The sequence below is a fragment of the Idiotropiscis lumnitzeri genome, chromosome 15, assembly GCF_059441095.1.
Source record: "Idiotropiscis lumnitzeri isolate Australia: NSW breed Sydney's pygmy pipehorse chromosome 15, RoL_Ilum_1.0, whole genome shotgun sequence".
NCBI classification, from domain to species: Eukaryota; Metazoa; Chordata; class Actinopteri; order Syngnathiformes; family Syngnathidae; genus Idiotropiscis; species Idiotropiscis lumnitzeri.
The window spans coordinates 3,175,152-3,195,109 of NC_142405.1; the positions used below are offsets into that span (position 1 = coordinate 3,175,152).

At 46.4% G+C, this 19,958-nt stretch overlaps 1 protein-coding gene across 2 annotated transcripts; it reads left to right on the forward strand.

Moving 5' to 3' along the window:
- The first annotated feature begins 368 nt into the window (after positions 1–368).
- Positions 369–15,040, forward strand: ints1 (integrator complex subunit 1). Of its 2 annotated transcripts, none has more exons than XM_088317517.1 (48): positions 369–596; positions 754–862; positions 1,010–1,300; positions 1,591–1,787; positions 1,898–2,035; positions 2,118–2,277; positions 2,351–2,456; positions 2,545–2,731; positions 3,007–3,152; positions 3,296–3,437; positions 3,530–3,706; positions 3,775–3,883; positions 4,215–4,335; positions 4,415–4,492; positions 4,558–4,715; positions 4,865–4,961; positions 5,043–5,134; positions 5,199–5,259; positions 5,336–5,533; positions 5,615–5,744; positions 5,881–6,060; positions 6,137–6,286; positions 6,368–6,547; positions 6,622–6,726; positions 6,801–6,968; positions 7,045–7,156; positions 7,380–7,538; positions 7,627–7,773; positions 7,857–7,955; positions 8,059–8,183; positions 8,872–9,126; positions 9,204–9,363; positions 9,449–9,580; positions 9,656–9,827; positions 9,914–10,040; positions 10,111–10,226; positions 10,300–10,387; positions 10,465–10,709; positions 11,760–11,889; positions 12,148–12,281; positions 12,348–12,540; positions 12,614–12,738; positions 12,928–13,037; positions 13,124–13,237; positions 13,317–13,387; positions 13,823–13,914; positions 13,996–14,105; positions 14,224–15,040. In XM_088317517.1, exons 2-48 carry the CDS (start codon positions 808–810, stop codon positions 14,334–14,336), a joined length of 6,555 nt encoding a protein of 2,184 aa, XP_088173643.1. In that variant the 5' UTR covers positions 369–596; positions 754–807; the 3' UTR covers positions 14,337–15,040. The 2 variants fall into 2 exon arrangements, with proteins under 2 accessions (XP_088173643.1, XP_088173644.1); XM_088317518.1 differs by having other exon boundaries at positions 9,917–10,040.
- Positions 15,041–19,958: the final 4,918 nt, after the last annotated feature.

The following is a 19,958-nucleotide window of genomic DNA, read 5'->3' on the forward strand; positions in this document are numbered from 1 at the left end:
AGAATACAATTTTCAGCTCTGAAGAAAACACGACACCACTGTAAAATTATTATATTTATTGCTATATGTTTAAGTAAAATTAACAGTTTTGTTTTTTCTGACAAATTGTAAGTACAAATGTTATTTAGATTATATCTTTTCAGAAAGTTAAAAAAAAAAAAGTCAAGATATACAAAATAACTCCTTAAAATCCCCCGACGACTGTATGGATAAAGAGCATTTTAAATTGAACATCCACCAAACCAGAACATCCTAAAGTAGCACTGATGTGCTGGGTTGCGCAGTTAACACTACTGACGCTAGGTGGCAGCATGTCACTGCCATGTTTTTGACCGAACATGTTAGGTTTAGTGAGGAAGACGCTTTTGCACACTGGGCTCTCCCATCAGTAGCATTATTGTTTTGTCTCCGAACGACAACGTTGAAACACAATGGCGTATTAACCAACAGAACTTTTGGGAAATGTTTTGAGTCGTTTGGGATTCAATTATCACCACCGACCAGTTCGGTTTACTCGAAAGTTGCCGCCAAGTCCCCAGAAGCTGTGAGTTAGCCGTGTTAGTTGTTAGCTGGGCTTCAGCACCAATCAATGTCAGGTGAGATCGAATACGAGTACGAGCTCCTCATGTTATTGAAGTCTGATCCTGTAAGAAGACGTGAAAAAAAACGTTCTGGACCCCGCTAGCTTGCTAAATACGCGCTCAGTGGCTGACATTCAACTAACCTGATAATTCCTCATTTTGTCACACGTAGACCATCCAAACATATGACGTAACGTCATCAGCTGTGATCATTTGAGACTTTGAGATGAATCGTCCAAAGCCGACAGCCCTGCGGCGCCCCAGCGCTGCAAAAACATCGGGTGAGTTTCATTTATCCAAAACAAAAGTCATGTCCAGGCATTCAGTTAGCAATGGTAGCACTAACTTTGGTCAAATGTTTCTTTTGTCAATCTTTTATGTCAACGCGATGCTCAATAAAAAGCCTTTTTCTCATCCCCTCATCCCAGGCCATCCTCCACCTGGAGACTTCATTGCCCTGGGCTCAAAGAGCCAGGGCAGCGAGTCCAAAGCACCCGCTGTCCTCTTGAAGCCAGCCGCTGCCGTTTTACCGGCCGACCGCAAGAGAGAGACCTCCTCCGCCCTCCCGTCTTCATCGGGTCTGTCCAGCCTCGCCAAGCGTCCCAAGCTTTCCACCACGCCCCCGATCAGTGCCCTGGGACGCCTCGCTGATGTTGCGGCTGCGGACAAGAGGGCGATATCTCCCTCCATAAAGGAGCCATCGGTTATTCCTATCGAAGGTATCTCTCTTTTAAATGCTTACAAATGCTGTATAAGGTTTTATTTACTCCCATTTCACTTCCCATTGCCATATGATAAGTATGTTTACGGTGAACTCACGTCGGCAGAAATCATATTGTTATTCATATTGGCATGAGGCATCTGATTTCACACATCCTTTTACAGTTGCGCTGCCGTGATGATTGTCTCGCTTGTGCCACTTGAGAGCAAAATATTCCGAACTAACCATGCAGTGCGAACCCAGGAATGTATGTCAATGTGCGTTGTTGTTTTTCTGCGCGCACACTAGTGTCACCGGCACTTCTGCTGGACGACATTGAGTTAGCCGAGTCGGAGGGCAACGACGAGCGCATCGAGGGGCTGCTGTGCGGCGCGGTGAAGCAGCTCAAGATGAACCGAGCCAAGCCGGACATCACGCTGTATCTCAGCCTCATGTTCCTGGCCAAGATCAAACCCAACGTTTTCGCGACTGTAGGAATCATAGAGGTATCGGCTTCATTTGTTCATGTACACAACATAACCTAAAGTTGAATGCTTGAATACCTAACATTTATTTATTTTATTTTTTTTCCCCCTGGTTTCATATTTGCCCATAGGCCTTGTGCAGCCTCCTGCGTCGAGACGCTTCCATTAATTTTAAAGCAAAGGGAAACTCCCTGGTGTCCGTTCTGGCCTGCAATCTGCTGATGGCCGCCTACGAAGAGGATGAAAACTGGCCGGAGATTTTTGTCAAAGTGAGAATGACACACTGAAAAATGTATTTATGCATTCATATAACCCAAAAGCGTATTTCCAATATCAAATGTCATTTTTCAGGTGTACATTGAAGACTCCCTGGGAGAGAGAATCTGGGTGGACAGCTCTCACTGCAAAAACTTTGTAGACAACATTCAAACGGCTTTCAGCACCAAGATGCCCCCCAAAAGCATGCTACTCCAAGCCGACACGGGCCGAGCCGCTGGAGATCTCAGTGCTGGTATTGACCAAACGCTCTGGCTTTTGATGTTTTTCATACAAGGAAAACTCCTAAACTTCTGCTTTTATTTTAGGCAGCAGCCCCCATCCGTCAACTCCCGATGAGGACGACAGCCGGGCGGAATTGCTGATAGCGGAGGAGAAACTCAGCCCCGAGGACGAAGGCCAGGTTATGCCGAGGTAGTAAAAACACATCCAATGCGAAAGTAGACTCGAATATGAGGTGATTAGGAGGCATTTTCAAGGCTCACCGTCCGGCTCGTCGCAGGTATGAGGAACTAGCGGAGAGCGTTGAGGACTACGTGCTGGACGTCCTGCGCGATCAGCTGAACCGTCGGCAGCCCATGGACAACGTGTCGCGGAATCTACTGCGCCTGCTGACTGCCACGTGCGGGTACAAAGAGGCGAGGCTCATGGCCGTGCAGAGGCTTGAAATGTGGCTGCAGAACCCCAAGGTGAGGGCTGGAACGCCTCATGTCGAATTTATTATATGCAGTTTTATTGAGCAAAGCCGCCCATTTTACTTAAAAAAAAATGACAAAAAAGTTGTGGTGAAAAATATATGTATATAAAACCAAATGACATTTAATTCATTCATTCTTAAACACAATGGAATTTACCTACAAGGAGTTAAAAGACGTGATTTTGCGTGTGTTTATGTGTGTGTGTGTGTTTTCCCCATCCATTGTTGTAAAAATGTCGAAGAACAAATCTTGTTTGTTTTCTTCAGCTGACTCGGCCGGCGCAGGACCTTCTCATGTCGCTGTGTATGAACTGCGACACGCATGGAGCGGACGACATGGAGGTTATCTCCAACCTGATCAAAATCCGCCTCAAGCCCAAAGTGCTCCTCAACCACTACATGCTCTGTGTCAGGTCCGAGCGCTCTCACTTTCACAACTTGTGGCCACACTTGCCAGTTGGACTTCAAGTTATATACTTCTATTTTGTTTTTCTTAACATGTCTTCTATTGAGGCTTTCTTCTGACTTTTTTTTTTTTTTTTTTTTGCTTGGGCAGGGAGCTGCTCAACGCGCACAGAGACAACCTGGCCACGATGGTCAAACTGGTCATCTTCAACGAGCTGTCCAATGCTAGGAACCCCAACAACATGCAGGTGCTTCACACGTTGCTGCAGCACAGCCCCGAGCAGGCGCCAAAGGTGATTTGATTGGAAAAAAAAAACAAATTCCTTTCTCTGACATCTTGGAAGAAGCCTCGAAATATTTGTTTTGTGTGTGTGTGTGTGTGTAGTTCTTGGCGATGGTCTTCCAGGACCTGCTCACCAACAAGGACGATTACCTCCGCGCCTCGCGAGCGCTGCTGAGGGAGATCATCAAGCAGACCAAACACGAAATTAATTTCCAGTCCTTCTGCTTTGGTTTGATGCAGGAGAGGAAAGAGGCCACCTACGTGGACATGGAGTTCAAAGTAAGGGTCCCCGGCCCTGCTTTCTGTCAAGCTTCTTTTCTTTAACTTTGTTCTATTTCTCCCTGTAGGAGCGCTTTGTCATCCAGGTAACCGATTTGCTTACCGTCTCCATGATGTTGGGCATCACAGCTCAGGTCAAAGAGGCTGGCATTGCGTGGGACAAAGGAGAGAAGAAAAGTGAGTTTTTTGTTGTTGTTTTTTTATCCTTCTTTTGAATAGCTGACAACACTGCCCAAAAAAAAAACATTTTTCTACTCGTCTTCATGTTTTTTTTTTTTATTTAATCAGTTTTGTGTACTATGTACTAATCATCAAATGAATTTGTGTTAATGTTTAATGTTAAATATGATTCTTTTGTAGTTTCTCCAGGTTTTGTTAAAATTTAAGCTCATTTGAGCAAAAATTGTCTTCCGTAGTATGACATGACGTAAAAAAAAAATGGTGACAGCCTGTATTCTGTAGCGTTAACATTTGGCTTCTTGTCAACTGCGTATATTCTTTGCTTCAGACCTGGAGGTGCTGAGGTCATTCCAGAATCAGATCGCCTCCATCCAGAGGGACGCCGTGTGGTGGCTTCACACGGTGGTTCCTACCATCAGCAAAGTGAGCGTCAAGGACTACGTGCACTGGTGCGTATTGATGTATCAGGGCATGATTCTCATTTAGAAGACCAGAGGCTCAAACTTGGGATATTTCTTCACTCCACAGTCTTCACAAAGTACTTTTCACGGAGCAACCCGAGACGTACTACAAGTGGGACAACTGGCCGCCAGAGAGCGACAGGAAGTGAGTCGCAAATGGTCACCTGTTGACGGGCTTGCATTCGACTGAGTTGTGTTTCTGCTCCGCAGCTTTTTCTTGCGCCTCTGCTCCGAGGTGCCCCTCCTTGAGGACACGCTGATGCGCATCCTGGTCATCGGCCTGTCTCGCGATCTGCCGCTGGGCCCGGCGGATGCCATGGAGCTCGCCGACCACCTGGTCAAGAGGGCCGCTGGCGTTCAGTCCGACGGTGAGAAATTACCATCCAGGTCTTGAATGGAAATGAGTTGTCGAGTGCAGATAAGAAAAGATTTACTCCTTTGTTTCATTTGACACTTGTTGCTGACATCCCCTCTTTAAAGCATCACGTTGTGGACTATTTCACGTCTCGTCAAACAGATCTGGAGGTTTTGGTTGTCGAGCGGATCCAGCTCATTGACGCCGTGCTCAATCTGTGCACATACCATCACCCAGAAAACATCCAGCTGCCTGCAGGGTACTCGACACGACGTTTAAAGCCCTCACATGTCGCCACTGTTTGCAGTAAAGACTAACAAATGGCTCCAAATGTTTGAAGGTACCAGCCGCCCAATTTGGCGATATCCACCCTTTATTGGAAAGCGTGGCTTCTTCTGCTGGTGGTAGCTGCGTTCAATCCACAGAAAATAGGTACTGTTACTTTTAGTTGATTAATAATCTATAGTCTGTCAACCATCCACCATTTTCCTTGTAGGCTTGACTGCCTGGGATGGTTACCCGACCCTGAAAATGCTCATGGAGATGGTTATGACCAAGTAGGCAAACCCCCTCCTAATAATTCCAATTCCCGATTTTAAAGCCCCGCCTCAAAAACGTTCACGCCCTCCACAGCAACTACACGTACCCGCCATGCACCGTCGCGGACGACGAAACGAAAACAGAGATGATCGGTCGTGAGCTGCAGATCTCGCAGCGGGAAAAGCAGGAGATCCTGGCCTTTGAGAGCCACTTGGCCGCCGCATCCACAAAACAGACCATCACGGAGAACAACAGCCTGCTGCTCTCCCAGCTCACTAGCCTCGACCCGCAGTAAGATCACGCCACCCGGACGACGTAGTACTCAAGTAGCAAGTTCAGTGTGTGAACAGGAAACCTTTTGTTTGCGCCCAGGGGTCCGCCGCGACGACCTCCACCTCAAGTCCAGGAGCAAGTGAAGACCCTCAACCAGTCCCTGCGCCTCGGCCATCTCCTATGCCGCAGCCGCAACCCGGACTTCCTGCTCAACATCATACAGAGACAGGTGGGTACGATGAAAGCAACAAGCCGAGGAAATGAAATGGATCTTTGACGTCTTTTGCCGTCAATGGCAGTCAATGAGTTCATATCTATCCAAGTCTTGTGCAGCGTCGCTCGTCTCATACAACTTCCTTGCACAGGCTTCGTCCCAGTCCATGCCGTGGTTGGCCGATCTGGTCCAGTCCAGCGAGGGGTCCTTAGACGTGCTTCCCGTGCAGTGCCTGTGTGAATTCTTACTGCACGACGCTGCGGACGACAGCCTGCATATAGATGACGACGACGATGGAGGGAGCAAAGAACAGAAAGCCAAGAGACGACAAGTACGCCCGTGATGACTTTCTTTGTTCTTGTCGTGGCGCTTTCCGCCCAATCTTAATTGTCATTTGCTCCGAACAGAGGCAGCAAAAACAAAGGCAGCTCCTCGGACGGCTTCAGGATCTTTTGCTGGGTCCCAAAGCCGACAAGCAGACGACATGCGAAGTTCTGGATTACTTCTTGCGTCGTCTCAGCTCCTCTCAGGTGGCCTCGCGAGTCCTGGCGATGAAGGTATTTCCGTTACCATCAATGAAGTCGCAACTCACCGTGCTGAAAATCCAATTTCACCCGTCACCATGCACTCGCGTGCAGGGCTTGTCACTGGTGCTCACTGAGGGAGGCCTGAAGGACGGAGAGGAACGGGACCAGCCCATGGAGGAGGACTCGGCCGATGCCGAGCTCCTTCCGGGGTACCAGTGGTTGCTGCAGGACCTCCCCAAGCTGCCCATGTTCGACAGCGTTTTGGGCATGACGTCCACCGCCCTGCAGCAGGTCCTCACTCATGGCATGGAAACGGTGGAACGTTGGCATTTTAAAGCCGTTCTTGTGTGTCACCTCCAATTAAGGCCATCCACATGGAGACTGATCCGCAGACCATCAGCGCCTATCTCATCTACCTGTCGCAGTTTGCACCAGTAGAGGAGCAGGCGTCTCACAATGACCTGGCTTTGGTGAGCATTCAGATTCCAACATAAGACAAACAATTCGCTCAAAAATAAAAACGACACTTGCCGTTCTCCTGCAGGATGTGGCCCGGCTGATCGTGGAGCGCTCCACCATCATGAACAACCTCTTCTCCAAGCACTCCTGCCGACCCGAGTCCGAGGCTGTCCTCGGCGCTTTCCTCTCCATCTTCTCCGCTTACATCAGGAGGATGCGGAAGACCAAAGACGGCGAGGATCTGTACAGCTGGGTACGAGCCCACGCTTGAAATTTGATCTCTCTCGCTTGACTTTCTGGTGAAGTGTTTATTTGTTTGTCTATTTTAGTCGGAGTCTCAAGATCAGGTGTTTTTGCGATGGACTACAGGAGAGACGGCCACCATGCACATTCTTGTCGTGCACGCGATGGTCATCCTTCTTACTCTGGGCCCGCCTAAAGGTAGGATGTGAATGAATTGACCTTGGCGAGCATGCGCATTAGTGAATGGATGAGGGATATAGTTTGAGAAACTGTGAAAACAAAGAAAAAAAAATATGTCAAACAATAAAACAAACACAAAAAAATGCTTATTCAATTTTTTACCCTTTTTTTCCCTGTTAGCTCGTTTGAATACGAATTGTCTTATTAAAACAAATTGTGCTTTTCTGTGTCCATACTTCAGGAGAAAGTGACTTCTACTGTCTTTTGGACATTTGGTTCCCTGACAAGAAACCATTGCCAACTGCCTTCCTGGTGGACACGTCAGAGGAAGCCCTGCTGCTGCCCGATTGGTTGAAACTGAGGATGATTCGATCCGAGGTGCCTCGATTGGTGGATGCAGGTATGTGACGGCAATGTGTGGCTCTTATCGTTTTATTTATTTATTAATTTTAAACCACATGGTGTCCCTGTTTGCGTTTTACCTTCAGCTTTGCAAGACCTGGAGCCTGAGCAACTGCTACTGTTCGTGCAGTCGTTTGGAATTCCCGTCTCGAGCATGAGTAAACTGCTGCAGTACTTGGACCAGGCTGTCACTGTCGAGCCACGCGCACTGGAGCAGAACATTATGGACAAGGGTAGGCGACGACTGCTGGTAGTGGACTTATTTCACGTTGTCCTTGTCTGATTACTCTGACGTCGGGTTTTTCGTCTGCGGCAGACTACATGGCCCACTTGGTTGAGGTGCAACACGAGCGAGGTGCCACCGGGGGGCACGCTTTCCACAGATTGCTGAGCTCCTTTCTTCCGCCTCAGAGAGGTCAGGCGGCTTCATCCCGTTTCTTGAGGACAATTTAAATTCATAGTCGACGACTTTAAAGCAAGTCTCAAGAATGAAAAATCTTGATTATTCCTTCCCGCAGATGCTGCCGAGACAAGTAAAGCCAAAGTTGCAGTGGAAACGCCCCACGGCTCCGTGAAGATGAGAGCGGCCACGCAGCTTCCTACAGTCGGGCCTGATGATGACTTGACGGGCTTGATGCTGCGGGTAAGAAACACTAGGAAATACTTTATCGTATCGTGAGTTATGTAGCGTTTAAGAATATAATAGAATGTGAGCAACCTCGACCACATCAAGGATAAAAAAAAAAAAAAAATAGTCCTTCTCTAGTAATGAGTGGCGTACTCGTGATGAGGGAGATTTAACCCAATTATATCTCCACTGACAATTGCGAGTCTCCTTCCCCAAAACAGCTTTTTTTTTTCCCAAAAATCCAATTTCCAATTTTAATAATTTTTAGCAAATTCAGAACAAGCAACCACAACAAAAAATGTTTATGCAATACATTACTTTGGTTTTTAGTGACTTTTCTTTTTTCCTCATTTCTATTGATACCCCAATTCCCCCCCCCCCTCATTAACGTCAGCTTCCACAGGTACAGAAATAATGTAAATGTTTTACGTGGATTTAATAAAATGAGCTGTCAAACTATATAACGCGACTGGTGCACCTGTGTTGCATGCTCTGTTTTCTTCGGTGAGGCAAGTTAACATAAGTGAAATATTTTTAGCATGAATGCACCTACCTCGGGTCAAAATGTTTCCGTGTTAGTAAATCACTGCTTTTGTGACATCGTTGGGCAAAAACATGGCCATGTTCAGCGCGAATGATTCTGCTCATATGTTCTCTCTCTTCACGGGCTTCAATCCAACTCACGTGACTTGTTCTTCCGTAGATATTCCCGTTGAAGGCAGAGACGCGCTGGCCCGGCCCGCCCCCCAGCCAGCTCTCTCTGGCCTTGCAGCAGGCTCTGGCTAAAGAGCTCATGCGGGCCAAGCAAGGTCAGGTTCACCAGGCCGGGCTGGCTCTGCGTCTCCTTCAGGGCATCGCCGCCTTGCTTACCTCGACCCACGCCGGGCCCATCGTCCTGTCCATGCACCACAGCCACGCCCTCGCCTGCCCGCTCATGCGCCAGCTTCACCTCTACCAGGTAGACACGACATGATAATCAACTTTTTATTATTACGCATTCTACACTGTTGTGTTGTCATTTTCTTCTGGCCTCAGCGCCTAGTCCCGCAGGATGTTTCCTTCTCTTCTTTATTCCTCAAAGTCAACGTTGAGATGCTCATTTGGCTCGACAATCCCTCCGTGGAGGCGGGCCCGCTCAAGACTCTGCTCAAGTCTTTTATTGGCCAAAATTCTCACACACACCGGCACAACGATGGTGAGCGCCTCTGTCTTTTGAGATGTTGAATATTTTCTGTGAATGATTTTTTATCAACTACCCCCCCCCCCCTCTCCCCATTCAGTCCGCTCAGGCTTCCTCCACCTGGCTGAGGCACTTGTGTATCATAGCGACACCGAGGTGCCGCTGAGAGCCATCATAGCGATGCTGAAGGCCGGAGAGAGATGCAACGCAGAGGCGGAGCTTATTGGAAAAGGTTGCAATGATAGTTTGGCGATGTTTTCTTTTCCTTTTGAGCTACTACTAAACTTTTTTGTTTGACCTTTTTCAGTTTTGCAAGGGCTGATGGAGGCCAAGTCTCCACATTTGGAAGAGCTGTTGTCTCTGTTGATGACGGTCAGCACCCAAAACGGGACAGCCGGCCCCGTTGCTATGGTTATTTCTTTGCTCTTGCAGGAAAGCGAGGAGCGAGTCGTGAAGAAAGAACCGGACACAAACGCAAAGTGAGCTGCGAATTTCAGTCTTCTGTTTGATTGCCGCTATTTTCTTGGATGGCGCGCTAACGTTTGTGATCCGTCTGCTTTGTCAGCAGCTCGGAGGTGACAAAGTCCGGCCTGAGCTCGGGTCTACTGGTGGATTGGATGGAGTATCTGGACCCCGAAGTCACGTCCGTGTGTCCCGACCTCCAGCAGAAACTCTTGTTTGCCCTCAACAAGGTGAGAGGCTCCTCCTTATCGCTTTCCTACTCAGCGGTTTTCTTCCCTGATGCATCTTCGTGTGTCTCAGGCACGAGGCACTCCGGCCTACAGGCCTTACCTTCTGGCCCTGCTCACGCATCAGTCCAACTGGTCCACGTTGCTGCAGTGCATCAGCGCTCTGCTTAGCAAACGGAAAGACTACAAGTACAGTGCAAGTAGTGACATGAAATTATTTTCAGTTTCTTCTTTGTTGAACGTGCTGTAAAATGCTTTTCAGGCTTGACCCGACATCAGCTCTGGATTTCCTGTGGGCGTGCAGCCACATCCCACGCATCTGGCAAGGACGCGACCAGAAGATCCCTCAAGTCGGTTCCAAAACCAGAAGAGTCCACTTGTTGCCTCTGCATAAAAAAGATCATCTGACATTTTTTTTTGCGTACAGAAGAAAACAGAGAAGTTTGTGATGCGTCTCAGCTCCGAGGAGCTCATCAGTCTGGTGGATCTGATTCTGGCCGAGTCGGAGCTCGACTGCCGCAGCGAGAGGAGCTCGGCGGCGGAGGAGGAGGCGTCCTGCTCGCTCATCCAGGCCCGGCTGCCGTTGCTTCACTCCTACTGCAACGGCCACCTGGACAACATCAAAAAGGTGTCCGAGTACCTCATCAGCTGCACCAAAAAGTGGGAGGACAGGTTGGTATCGTCTCAAGTCGACGCGACAGAAATGTGTTTCTAATAGTTTGCCCCCTGAATGCCCGATAATGGTTGAAAGCAGCAGCGAGTGTCGTTGAAAACTGGTCATGCGGCTCTTGTATTGAGTTTTATTGCATGTCTATTGTTGTTCTCCCCAATTAGCCCACCCAGTGAGTGTTGTTTATCTTGCCGCTGATTAACTTGGGCCAAATCCTGCCCGATGTTCCATCCCCGTTGCCGATGATGAACTTTGCAGCCTCTCCTCTGTCAAGCCGCAACGCCGCGGACCAAGAAAAAAAAAAAAACCCTGATAATTAGGTCTATTGGTGTGAAATTAAAACCGGCAGAAGTCGTCAGCACCGTGATCTCTTTAAAAGCTCAGTGCTGTTATAATGAAGCCGAGAGGATTAAGGCTCAAGCGCTAAACTCGCCTGTGTTGTGAGCTGCTGTCAGAGATCAGGGTGCAACTCTTTGTGGAGCCCGGCCCTCCTTTTCACCAACGTGTCTTCTACTTATTAAAAGCACTTTAATGAGGAAACTTTGGCCAAGGTCAAATAAAATTAGCTGGTGAATTTCAGTATTTTTCTCAAGTGCAGCTGAGCTGTCGCTGGTGAAAACACAGCCAGATAAACACACACAAAAAAGAAAAAAGCACTCGGCCTTGTGTTGGGTGTGTGTTCTATTAGATAAGCTGCTGTTGATTCCAATTACACACCACCAAACAAGCGCTTCTTTGCTGGCGCTCAAGGTCGCTCCGGCTGCAATAAACTGTCTCGTTAGCGGAGTTGAGCTCCCGCCCAGTGAGCGGCTGGCCCTAAGAGGATTTCCATGAAACTGCAGCAGACATGAAGGCAAACATTGTTGCTTTTCATGCTCAGTTTGTGTTAAGGTGTGCGAATTGTCGTCACTTGTTGAGGGACATAAAAAAAAAAAAATTGTCAAGCTTCTCAAATGAACACCAATGTTCAACGCAGTTTATTTTTTAAGGATTGAGCAGGCTGGTCATTTTGCATGTGGCTCTCATTCATGTTTTTTTTTTTCCCTCCTCAGTGCCATGAGTAAGCGTTGCCAGAACTTGCTCCTGCAGATCTATCTTCACTTCCCCGAGGTCATTCAACGCGTTGCCTTGCCCGAGGGCACGCTGAGCAGCGGGAGGACAGCGGATGGTAGCAGCTGCAAGGTAAAAATGGCTTTGTTGGCTTTTTAGGTCTTTTTTTAAATTTAATTTAATTTTATTTTGTTTTTTTAATTTAATTTAATTTTATTTATTTATTATTTTATTTATTTTATTTTATTTTATTTTTTTTATTATTATTTATTTTATTATTTGAGTTTTTGGTCCATGAATGGGTTTATATACATCACTAATTGCTGTGGGGAAATACCTCACTTGTGCATTTAAGCAAATAATGAAATACTAATTGTCATATTTTGTCAGCTTGACATGCTGGTCCACCGTCTGGTTACACTGCTCGCCGATGTAGCCGAATCCAAATCAGCTGAGGGACGCGTTTCCGACGCCAACCTCGCGTGTAGGAAACTTGCCGTGTCGCATCCTGTCCTCTTACTCCGGTGAGAAAACTCAGTTGTTATTTGTATTCATCGGCATAGTGACCATTCTCCTTTCTTCCCATCCAGACACTTGCCCATGATAGCCGGCCTCCTTCACGGTCGCATTCACCTCAACTTTCGCGAGTTCCGCCAGCAGAACCACATGATGTTCTTCAGCAACGTGTTGGCCATCTTGGAGCTCCTGCAGCCGCTCGTCTTCCACGCCGACCACCAGAGGGCGCTTCAAGACTGCCTCCTGTCCTTCATGAAGGTCCTTAAGGTAGGTGGGGCTGCTTCAGTGAAAGCTGTTGGCTTTCGACAGTTCTTCAGTGGTTCTTCCTTCTGACCTGTAGAACTTCCAGAGGAGTCGTTCCCCCTTGGTGTTCATCAACAAGTTCCTCCAGTTCACGCAAAAGTACATTACCCATGATGCAGCGGCCGCCATCCCATACCTGCAGAGGCACTCTGATATACTGCAGTAAGTCATGGAAAATGAAGTTACATGCCAACTGATTTCTAACAGCTTAAGAAAAAAATGCCAATGTTTTGCAACTCTGGCTAGCTGTTTAGATTTCTGAGAACATCTGCATGTCTGTTTAGACTCTCTATTAGGTACACAACATCTGTAATTTATTTATTAATTTTTTTTTGCAATCTCGTCTTTCAGGAGCATGAGTGCTGAGAACCCAGACTTGGTCCAGCTGAAATCTCTACTCGCTGGACTCACTCTTCCTGTAAAAAGTTCCTCCGCAGAAGAGTCTACAGAAGACGGAGATGGTAAAATTTGAAAGCATTCTTTCAACATATTTCTAATGTAATCCCAGATCGTGCAGATGACACTTTTCATTATTCATCATCTCCAGATGAGATGGCGGCCGGTTCCCTCCCTCTGGTCAACATCTCCGCGTCGGTTCCACTGAGCGGCGCCGACATGACAAAGTATCTGCGGAAGATTTCAAGAGGCGAGGCCATGGAAGGTGAGGCTGACTCGGCAGCTTTGGCCCGCAGAGAGCGCAGCGTACGGCAGAATTAGATTTTTTTTTTCCTTCTCAACAGACGTGTTGGAAGTGTTGACGGAGGTGGATGAGAAGTCGAGGAGGAGCCCGGAGATCATCCAGTACTTCATTGTGAGTCACCACGCAAATAAGACAAGAGACACAGCACAGGCCTCTGACTTCAACTTTTTCAACTGGCAAATCTCAGCTGCAGCTAAAACATTCAACTGCGTTTAATTTTAACTATTAAAAGCTATATGTGTGGAGAATTTGCCCAGAGAGTGGCAGGCAGTACCAGCCAGGCTTCTCTTAGTTAATTTGTCTAATCGGGCGTTTCCATTGCATTTTATGATCATGTGCAACTTTGGTTTTCATGAGTAATCCGTTCCAGAAAGTCTGACTAGAAGTGAATCATATAAAAACCAAAGGAATGATGTCCAGAGGAAATATTATTATAATAAATCAGATCCAATCCCCCCCCATTACCAAAAATGTATTTAATAATAATAATACATTTTAAAAAAGTCTAAGATGTTGTGTAGAGTCTCACCCATGTGCTTGTCACAGAATGACCTGCAGAGACTCATGACGTCGTCGGAGGAATTGTGTCGGAACATTGCATTCAGCCTGGCGCTACGCTGCATCCAGAATAATCCCAGGTAATGTCGCAACCCACTAAATTTGTCCATCAGGTCCAAATAATCGTGACATTTGACCTCACATGCCTTTCCTGCCTGCAGCCTTGCATCCGACTTCCTGCCGACGTTCATGTACTGCATGGGCAGCAGCGACTTTGACGTGGTGCAGACGGCGTTGAGGAATCTTCCCGAATATGTGCTGCTATGTCAAGGTAAGACGACGCGTCCTCGCGGGCGCGATAACTCGTCTACTCGGGACCGCGCCGGACATGCCATCCATGTGAGTGTTGTTTTTTGTTTGTTTTTTTCTTTTCTTCCTCTCCTCTCCAGAACATGCGGACATCTTGCTCCACAAGGCGTTCTTAGTGGGGGTCTACGGACAAATTGACACCAGTTCAATGATATCAGAGTCCATGAAAGTCCTTCACATGGAAGCCATTTAACTTCATCTCAAACGATCACATGACCAACATTTTAATGGACAGTTTTTAGTTCAGACACGCTAATTCCTAAAAGTATGCCATTGCTGTGCGAAAGTGCGCCGCTGTGATAAATAGTATGAGAACGCTTTCCAGCTTCAACAGAATAACACTGCTAGCAAAACTAAATTAGCATTAGCATTAGCGTTGGTTCTTTTATCTCAGTTTTTTTTTTGTCGGTTATCATTTTGCTGATATGTTTCTGAAAAAAGCAAAAGACTCCCTGAGATAAAAAGAACAGTTTAATTCGCATTCGCTTTGTAAAGACGTTAGCGATAGCGATAGCTGCTGCCATGGTAGCAGGACTTCATTCATCGTTATGTTACGATAACGCAAAATGGTAAATTTGGGGATTTTGTGAGCTGTTAAAATTCAAACAGAAATATTTGATGAAATATTTCTGAATCTGTATAACATGAGTTTCACTTTTTCAACGGAGCCGCTGAAAATAATTCATTTTTAACCGCTTTAATGCATTTCTTGAGACCTTTATTTAAGATTAACTCAAGTCATTTGAATGTCTGAATTTGAAACGTCAGCAATGCTTGACTTTTAAATGAGAGCCCACCAAGCTTCTGTATGATGGATTCCAGTCTTTGTCTCGATGTTCATGTCACCTCAAAAGCATTTTCAGAGCACTCGCGGTGAATTAAAAGAGAAAAGATCAATTTGCCTTTTATTTTCATCGGAATGAGTTGTAGAACACATTTCCGCAGCCGCTCGTGTCGTCCAGAATGATGAGCTGAAATTGTAAATAAAACACGGCACCAAAAGCCAATTATTAACTTTCATGTACGCTTTAAAAGGAGCAGACAAAAAAGGAAAAAAAAAGATGCAAAGCGGGCGCCTTTCACTCAATGGCTGCCAAAAGCGGGAAGCGGCTGTCACGCTGCGTGGCGGCTCGCTCCTCGCCGGCAGATTAAAGGCGGCGATGAGCATGCCGCGATGGAAAGCATTTTGCCATGAAAAGTGCGTCTTGTTTCGCCCCTCTGCCACCGACTTGACGTGAAAGCCTCCCCGCGGCGTCACAAGAGCCGAGTCAAACAGTGCAGGCATGCGGGCCCAAGGAGGAAAGTGGACTTCCCCTTTGGAGCCAAATTAACCGTGGCGGTAATTGTTCAATCATTTCAAGCTGCAGGTCCGCTTTGATGACGCCATGCGGACGCTTTGCCGCTGGTGTTGCGTTACGTGGAACTTGAGGCTCCTCCGTGAGGCCGAGGCGTGCCCACACTCGTCGGTCAGTGGAAGCTGTCGCTCACCAATCAAAAGTCCAAGAACATACTTGGACTGGATGGGTGAGAGCAGCTTTTAGTGCGACTCGACCTCTTTTTTGTGGCACTGTGACACAAGAAGGCAGTTTGGGGGCATTTGCTGCCATTTATGGATTTTTCTGGACTTTAACTCAACGTGTGTCGTTTCTGTCATTCAGTTTCTCTCAACTGAAACAAAGTGGTATTGTGGCGATCTCTCAAGTACTTGGTTGTCCATTATGAGCAACCTTAAAATACAGCGTTGTAGTTAGCCTACATTGATATTTTTAAAAAAATATATATCATTAATATTATTGGAGGTCATTGTAAAACTATGCAATTCAATTCTTACATTTCCTTTGCAACAAAAATCTAAATGCGGCATTTTGATTAATAATAATAATTCTATTAATATTTTTGCAATGCACCTGTTTTTGTCAATCGGTGGATATCGCACTCGCTCAGGTAATGACCAATCATGGCTCACCTGTTTCCGATGTTTGGTCATGTGACATTTGTCGGCTGAGGCCTCAAACATACTTTTGTCAAGACATTTTTGACTTGACTTCCCCTTTACCACTCCACTGTTGGAAACTCCCAAAAAGGCATTTAAATAATAACGTATCCACAATACTTAATTGAAATCATTAAGGCAAAAATCGCACCTAAATAATCCTTTCAGTTCTCAAAGATTTAATGCAATTTTAAAGTTAAATACAACTGAACTTGACTTATGCAGTGATTCATTCCGGTACCACTAGAGGGAGCATTTATACAATATCCTTAATATTCTGTTTAAGAAGAACAAATCACATTTGCTTAATGTCCATGTGGTGCTCTTTCACCGCACTAGTAAAGAGAGCGCACTAGTAGAATTGCTGTCTTACTAGTAACATTTTATTTCTGCAATTAGACATTTTGGCCGAACTCGTACACCATTTAAACTTGACTAGTAAGCAACTGAGCTGTGCTCGTCACGCTATTAGGCCCAAGTAGTAACTTTGTGTCACACACTACTAGCCTCCTGCACTAGTAGCGCCGTAATGCCCATTTGTAGTTTTGTCATGGATCAAAGTTCTACTAGTGTTCTTCTCATGTAAAGTGGTGATTGCTGTGGCTCTCCTTTCCCACATTAGTGTGTTTACTTTGAAACCCCATCATAAATGTCTTCCTTTGTTTTAATTTCATTTTTGGGGATTTATCACGGGAACACTATGCACATGTACAGTGCTTCCCGTTGTCATCTGTCTCTCTCTCCGTTGCCTTAATTGCACCTGTATGGTGTCCTATAACTCGCCGAGAGCTGTGTTGATGGTGATCTATCACCTTTTTGCACAAGTCCCGACAGCCTGGGCTCTTGGTCCGGCGCCAGCATCCGATTGGCCGGGCAGCAGCCGGGCGGAACGGCGATGAGTGACGGCGAGCAAAAGGGCAGGCTGGGAAGTTGTCATCGTCATCATCATCATCACGGTGATGGTGCCAGACCGCATGCCCTCAGCTGTCCGCGTGAGCGCGGGGCGCTCGTATTGATCTCGGTGATCAGCTTGGCAGGAATGCAGAAGCTCGTCTGTGCCTCTGAGCGCCCCCCCCCCCCCCCCCCGCTCTCCGGCGATGTGCCACAACCTGCCTCGTCGCACATCTGTCCGCTCTCCGTCTTCCCTTCCATGGCACGGCAGCTTTAGATCATCTCCTCCTCTACCACGCTTGACTTGTGCTTGCCTGGAAAGAAAAAACAAAACAAAACAAGTCTCTCGCCTGCCTTTCTAACTGCCACTTTGATGTCTCAAGTGTGATTCGCTGCTGGATGGCGTCTGCTTTGCCTTGATGCCGCTGACGTGGAAAGCGGGCGGCGAGCCTCTCGGGTTCGTCCCACGCCCGCTGATCCGCGACTAAAACAGTCGGCCCCGGCGCTCTGTGGGATACGATTACCCGGGAAGAGGGAGGCATGAGACATTGAGGCCTCCTCAGGCGTGACATCCACTTTTCCTCCAACTTGCACGAGACTTTTAACGGGCGCTGATTGAATTATGCCTTGAAACCATTTTGAAAGAGAATAGCCCTCCGCCAAGGTTGAGCTGTTAACAAAAAGTGCGGACACATTCTAACCAGTGGAAGTTTGTGCAATTAGCTGCATGCACTCCGACACGATTGAGGCAGTAGATACAGTTTTTAATTTTTAATTTTTTTTTTTTTTTTTTACAGTTTAAAACAGTTTCAATGTTCTTTCGTCATATTATGTTGACTTGCTGAAAATTGACGATTTTTAGTTTGAGCCCGATCCCATGCAACTGCTACATTTTCAGGATGCTGTGGGAAATTTGCCGATATTTATTAATTATTTCACCTGTGCTTCTTTCTTCGCTTTAAACATCACATATCGCGTGTTTTGTCATTAAGTATTGCTTTGCGGCCATCTCAGCACCGAGGAACTATGTTGAAGTAATTTGAAAAGATTCACTTTGACAAAAAGTTGTGCTTTGCCGCCACCTTGTGGCAAATCCAAACTGTTAAATGGAAATTCGACTTAAGCCACGCAAGTAACGTTTTTTTTTTTTTTTTTTTCTTTTTCTTAAAGCTCTCCTTCTTCAAATGTTTTCTCGAGTGTTTAAATTGCTTGAGTAAAAGCTAAATACTTGAAAAGTGTCTACACCGAGCTGAGGCTGAGCAAACGCCGTGTGTGGCGGGACTGTCGACTGTCGACACCTGCGTTTGTCTCGGGCGCACTGCTAGCTCCGGGGATTTAAGGTCTAATAGTAGACCCTCCCCCCTCCCCCCACCCCTTCTGTCCTTGCAAAGCCTATTGATCCACATAATCAGGGACCAAGTTGGGGGAGGACTTGAGGTTGTGACAGACGCGTCTAAAGAAGACGCTGGTGGATAATTGAGGGAGGCCTTAAGGCCACAATGGTGACGGCTCACGTCAGGCTTCACGCGTCGGGCCTCGCGCGCCTTCTCTGGTTGTTCAATAGCTCGCCCCGGATGACACGCTAACAACCGCGGAGATGTGCTTGTGTTATTAGCAGCGAGACAATGAGTGTTTTCTGTGGGTTTAAACAGCCACCGGTGAGACGGTAAACTTGAAATTGGCTTGTTTGAGCTTGCGCTGGTTTATTTGGAAACAAACGCCAGAGCTTAACTCGTCGCCGGGAACGACGTTTAGCGATCTGTCGATGGCCGTGTGACAGATGAGAGCCAAAAGTTTCATTTGAGGTACTTCTTCAGTGGAGGCAAGCTCGATTCTCCGGTCTCAAAATGGTTGTTTCTGTTGTGGGCAACTTGGACGACAAAAGTATTTTTGCAAAATGGTTTTCTATTTGCGTCATCACGTATAACTAATACGATCTGACATGTTGGACTTGGCTCGCCCCGCCGCTTTTTTTTTCCCAGCCCGTAAAAAAAGCGCAAGTTGTGCTAAATGTCGACGGATGGTAATCATCAATTATGATTCGTCAATGGCACGTCATTTGCGAGGGGGGGGGGTAAAATCAACGTCTAATGAGAGCCTAAGTGAAGCCGGCGCTGTTAATGACATGTCATATTTTCATACTCATCAGACTGAGGCTGACTGGCTTCATTTGGCTGGAATTCATTAGACAAATGTTCAATCACTGTAACGCTGCGCAAACAGCGCACACGCACGCACGCACGCACATGTTCACTTCTGTTTGCACACATCGGTATCTGATAAAGTCCGAAAGGCCGTGCTATAGACAATGCGTTAATATTCGTTTAATGTCCCTTATTGTGAGTTTTATTTTGTTATTTTTTTTAAATGACGCATGTTTGAAATACGTCGCCTGCATTCCTTTTCAACCAATCAGATTATTTCACGCCACATTTCAGTGTTGTGGCTTCATTGAAATGAAAAGCAATTAAATCACAATTATTAAATTGGAGATTTATATTTGCATTCAATTACAAAGTTATTAAATCAGTTAAATTCATTAAATAAATATAAATGCCATTGAACAAGTACAATTCCATTAGGAAGTAAGTCAAAATGTCTGACATCGATTTAATATTTAAAAAGACTAAATTAGTCCTAAAATGAATGTTCTATTTTACTTCAATGATCTAAACCAGACCTTCTGATGAATATTTATGTCTGCTAAGAGACTTCAAACTCGCTAACTTGGCCATCTTGTGTCAACTTAGCATAAAAATCAATAAGGTTCTTCCTTAGATATTGGCCAGTAATCCTTGAAAGTGGAATGAGAGCTTTGCGGGAAGCCTAATCCGCCTCTGCCAAGGCGTTAAATCAGTGTTTGAACAGGTGCAGATGAAAGGGCCACAGGTGAGGGCGAAGAAACGACCACCTTGTGACTCATCCGCGCGC